Raw genomic sequence first — 5,331 nt, 5'->3', positions numbered from 1 at the left:
TGGATCGTGCACGCCTACCATCCCTGTCAATGTAATCTAACTCGGACTCAAATAATCCCACGAGTATGCAAAAACACTTGCAGGCTGCAATGGAAGTTATTACATGCGAGAAAAGAAGGTTGCTGTCATGGAGACAGAAATCTTCTCGAGTTCTATGGATGGGTTCGCAAACTTCCTGTCATGGAGAAGTATCACATTACAATATCATGGAGATAGAAACCTGCTCAAGTTCTATGGACAGATTTGCAAATTAATCACATTGCCGTCAACGTCCGTGTACCAATGAGAGTCAACTGAAGATGCAAAACAGCCTGCGGAGGTAATCCTCCTAGATAAGAGAACTAAATTCAATGGCAACACATTCAAAATTTATCTCTAACAGAGAAAAATTCCAACATTTGCAAGCCCAATAACAACATCACAGAAAGAATCCACATACACGCAGATAAATGGCAACATATCTTGGAGACTTCAGATTCCATCACTTCAAAACCAATGCTTCAGCTCTATGATGAGCTTAAGATTTGATTGCTTGCCCGTAGATGAGCGATTATAATAACTCTCAAACTTTCAGGCTTAGGTTTGCAGAAGCGAATAAATCAACCACTCTCCCCCATTCCCCCACCCAGCAGCTCATGCCCTTTATCCATCCTTCAACCAACACTAAAAAAAATTAAAAAAAAAAAAAGAGTAAAATGTCAAATAAAATAAACCATTCCCATGCTCATCAATCACCTTTTTTGAGATGCAAGTTTTCCAATGATTACTTCCTCCAAGAACCTATAAGTATCCTATATCGATGAAGATCCCAAAAGCAAAAAATTGCTGCCTCAGTCATTGAGGCACTCCTATTCTGTTTGAAGTTAGTAGAGCCAGTTTAAGCAACTTGGATTACTCTTCACACCAGCATTATCCACATTTCACTATGTCGAGTGCTGATGTTTACAAAATTTTGCAATTTCTATATATGTGAGAAGAAATCCATGTCAACCACCAAGACGATAAGATCTACCCCTGAAAACTGGATCTGTCCTGTCAGCCCGAGCAGAATTTTGCACTGGATTGAAATATCTAGTGCACTGCACCAGTTTATGTCTGTGGAACAGTTAAAGGACAACTGCAAAGAAAGAAACAGAGGGAATGTGCAGAGACTTATTAAGCATCCTATTACTGAGGAGGATTCAACCATTTCAAGGGGCAACGGTGTGAGAGAATGTGCATGGACATGCCTGCATGCAGAGAGAGAAAGAGAGAGAGAGGTATATATATACATATATAAAAACAGCTTATATCTAGCTGCTCCACAGAACAAACAAAAGGATACACCCACTGTGGTGTCTTCAATATGTTTCTCCCAGTGGCAAGCGGATGCAACACTGTCAAGAAGTAAAACAGATGTCCAGCTACAATGCCTAAAAGATCTGGTATGATTGGCGAACCGAATATAACATCCAGACATAGCATGGCCCATGGCAAATAAAATGCCTGTAAATGAAAGACAATGCCATGCATCAGTAAAAACTGACAAACGTATTAAAAATCCAAAAAGAGCAACGGTTTCAGGTAGAACCTAACAAAGAGAAGAAGAAAAGAGAGAAAGAAAGAAAGCAACACACCTTAAGATTGACAAGGCCATATATGTTGATACTGGCATTGGGAAACTCCCTACTCCACACATAGAGAAGCATGAAGACCAAAGATATCCCCAGGAAAGGAGACTGGAGAGGAGGAATGGCAGCTAAAACCTAGTGCACACACAAATCCAATAGTGTTAAATGAGATCATTCTCAATTCACATCAATATTCAACAATAGATATCTGAAAAAGATGAATTATCAGACTTCTCCGCTCCAAACATAAAAAGATGCAAATCTAGAGTCCAGCAGGTAGCGAAGCAGATAGGAGCAAGGAAAAGTAAAAAGGAAGAAAATATGCTTCCCTAAACAGATATGCTAGTATGAACCAGCCAATCAAGTATCCCAGTAAGGCAACTGATATTAATCTCTTGAGGGCAAGTACGTTGTATATGTTTGTGTGGCTGAGTCTGAGAGAGAGAGAAAGAGAGGGTAAAAGATGGAACTAAGTCTCACATACCAATAGGGAAAATGCTCCAAATATCATCATCCACAAGAAATCAGCTGTACGACCCTGAAAAGGTCCGCTCTCCAGTTGTACACCATATCTAGCTCTATAATTTCAAAAAGAAACAGCAGAAAATTAATCCATTAAATCTCAAAAATCATACGAGCAGTTAACTGCTCAAGGGTAAAACATAACCTCTTACTCATTTTTGTCATAGTTATGTAGCTCTCGCATAAATTTTAAAAACTCTAGTAAGCAGTAACCTACCCCGAGATTTTTTAATCACATCTTATAAACCTCCCTTGTTAAGAGTTGCCAACAAACATCATTTCTCAGTAAGCAGTTAAACTTTGAAGAAGGAAGGTCATTGTGACCTAATATTTCACAAATCGACAGGAAAATTTTTTAGAGGAGGATAGTATAAAATCAGAAAAAACTCAGTGGAGAACCTTGAGATTTGACAAAATCTAGAGGTGTGTAATTAAGAAAATAAATAACCTTCCGGTGCAACCTCAACTAGCAGTTTGGATGTTTAGAAATAACTAATTAGCTATTTATGTGATCTACTGAATAGAAGTTCCAATACTTACATCATTAAGAGGCGAATCCCAAAGTTGATAGAGAATTTTCCGAGGAAAAAAAGCGTCGTAAAAAGCTTATGGACCTAAAAAAGCAACACAGAACAGCAACACAAAATGAATAAAGAATCTCAGTAAGTCAAATTGGAATTGGTCCATTCCATTGAAAAATGCTTTAGAAAATACAATCGTGTACATTACATGCAGAAAGAGAACATTCAGATGAGCTGTCTTTCATTGGAATTAACCAAATTATACATGCCACCAACTAAATAAATTTCAAATGCTTTAAGTTGGATAAAGAAAGGAGGGATCAAAAATTAGAAAAAAAAGAGAGAATCTCAATAGAGTTAGTCAGGGTTGTATAGCACTAAAAGCATCCAGTTCTTGAAAACAATCATATTTTCTCATTCCATCATTCATATTGCTAAGATACAGCAACATATGCTAACCAAGCTGCAAATAGAGGACAGGCAAATCTATAAGCAGGAGGAATAGACATAATCAGGAAAACAATCACTTAATGTAAACAGAACCGTACAGGATTTTAAGAGTTTGTGGTCAAGCAGCCATATGGGACCTATATGTCGTCCAGATATATAAATTGGGTTTACCAGAAAAACATTGAAGCAATTATCAAAGTACACATGCATTTGCTGGCCGCTAAATCAATGCAGCAAAGGTTAACATAAATATCATCAAAATCTGACAGCAAACACATAGTTGTATACAAAGTATGGGTCTCTCTTATCACATTACAACAAAGACCAGTTTTCACTTTCAGTATTTAAAAAGCATGTTAAATGAAAATCAGTTGGACTACTATTTTTATATTGAAAATACGTCAAAGTCGTTCACTTCAGCTTCATGCAGTGGCGATGCAATGATTATCATAGCAAAACCATATGTAAATGAACAAGGCTTCCTCAAAGAGAAAGTGCAACTAACTTTTAATCTCTCATATTTCAAATCTATAAACATTATCAACATGGATATAAGATAGATATTTCCAGTGTCTCACGTCCAGTGTCTCACGAACAAGGCCTAGCACAACGAGAATGAATGGAAATCATGGACGCGGAAATTCACAGTCTACAAGCAATAATGTTTACCTGAAAGTTAAAGAAGACTAGCCGAGGAATGTATGCAAAGTCAAAAGGAGTCAATAGGCCAATCTGACAGGCGACGGTACAAACTAAACATGCTGTCCCATAGATCTTGGTAACTGGGGGAAGTGACTTGTACCATCTGGAACAACAGAAGAGTATAAGGTGTCATCCAAGCATCGATAGTGCAAACATCCTCCAAAAGACGAGGATTGAGAGAAACAAAATACATGTCTCGAATCTTCTCAGAGCTAACTGTTTTACACCTAAGGTATCACTACATGCCACAAACGCACAATAAGAGACGAGTTTCAACACTTGGGACATTTTAATCCCCTTTGATTTTGCCTCGAATAGTTGAACGTCTCCTCCATCCCCTCCTCCCCGGGCCCGACCGACCAGGCACACCCAAAGTGAAAGCAAAAATTACTAACACTCTCTCCCCTTACCAAAGTTAAAGCACTACTTACTGAATTACTGCCTCCTCTTCTATAATTGAGCTCTTCAGATTGTATAATTTACTACATGTGAACAGATCATCGGACGGCCAAAAATACAAGGTCCAAGCCTTGCCTTTTAACCACTGACTACTGCACAATTGGACATAATTCCCAGCATGTATCCCCCCCCCCCAAGTACACTTCGCGTTTTAGCGCATTCTACTCTTCTTTCTCGGAAAACCGAACGCAGGCAGCCATGTACTTAGCTCTAATTCCCACAAAGAAGACCTCCACAACAGTTTTCATATACTTCAATCAAGCGATTTAATCAAACTTAAAATACAAATTAGCAAACAAATGAGCAAGCCAAACTTCCAACAATGCCAACAAAAATTAACTAAATACTAGTAGCAGTAGTATCTGATCGTGTATTGAGTAAGAATTAATCACAAAGCATTTATACTCATAAATGCATTAAAAAAATGAACTGCATATTATCAAAATAGCGAGAGAAAGAAAAATTACTCAGCAGGAGAAGACATTTTTTTGAACGTGAGACCAAGATCTCCGTGTATTGTGTAATTGTCGGATTTATTGTGGGGGAAAAAAAGGAGAATAGAGGAAATATAAGGATTTGTGATTTGGTTGTTGAGATGCTTTGAGTTGTTTGGGCGAATCAAAACTCAGTAGTCTGCAGAAGTTGCGTCATCGTCCTTCCACGTGGACGTCCTGGTGGGCTAATTGTGCGATGGAGTGGGACTATTCCAGATAACTTTTTCAAAATGGGCCTTTCTTTTCTTTTTCTTTTTTTTTTTACTTGAAGACAAATCACATGGATTGATGGATCCAACCCAGTCCATTGAAAGGACTCCTAAGGAATATAAGGGCTCACATTTAGGTAGATTCCAAAAATTCAATGACTGGATCATTAGATCTTTAAAGATCGGATTCACTCAATTTTTTGAACCAATAAAAAAATTATGTGGGAAAAAAAAATAAAAGGGTAGAATCCTAAAATTTTGATTACTTTTTGCTGCCTTTCTTCGAATAATGGAAGGGGGGGGGGGAAAAAGATCATGTTTATTATAATAAATCCCATGAAAATTGTGTTCATTAAACTTGGCC

General features: G+C 37.8%; 1 protein-coding gene across 1 annotated transcript; it reads right to left on the bottom strand.

Moving 5' to 3' along the window:
* Positions 1-342: 342 nt before the first annotated feature.
* On the bottom strand, positions 343-4,888 carry LOC113697587 (derlin-1-like). The gene is made up of 8 exons (XM_072054956.1): positions 4,732-4,888; positions 3,773-3,908; positions 2,673-2,746; positions 2,095-2,188; positions 1,617-1,745; positions 1,325-1,485; positions 736-1,095; positions 343-651 (listed from the first exon to the last, which is right to left on the bottom strand). Exons 1-7 carry the CDS (start codon positions 4,746-4,748, stop codon positions 987-989), a joined length of 720 nt encoding a protein of 239 aa, XP_071911057.1. The 5' UTR covers positions 4,749-4,888; the 3' UTR covers positions 343-651; positions 736-986.
* Between the last annotated feature and the right edge of the window lie 443 nt (positions 4,889-5,331).

This window comes from Coffea arabica, chromosome 6e, assembly GCF_036785885.1.
Source record: "Coffea arabica cultivar ET-39 chromosome 6e, Coffea Arabica ET-39 HiFi, whole genome shotgun sequence".
NCBI classification, from domain to species: domain Eukaryota; kingdom Viridiplantae; phylum Streptophyta; class Magnoliopsida; order Gentianales; family Rubiaceae; genus Coffea; species Coffea arabica.
The sequence above is the reverse complement of the archived record's forward strand: the minus strand, read 5'-3'. Positions and strand labels throughout refer to the sequence as shown.

Coding starts and splice junctions, on each gene's coding strand:
- LOC113697587 (XM_072054956.1), bottom strand. Junction 1,746..2,094: donor TTGGAGCATTTTCCCTATTG/GTATGTGAGACT, acceptor TGTGTGCACTAG/GTTTTAGCTGCCATTCCTCC. Junction 1,096..1,324: donor TTGAAGACACCACAGTGGGT/GTATCCTTTTGT, acceptor ACTGTTCCACAG/ACATAAACTGGTGCAGTGCA.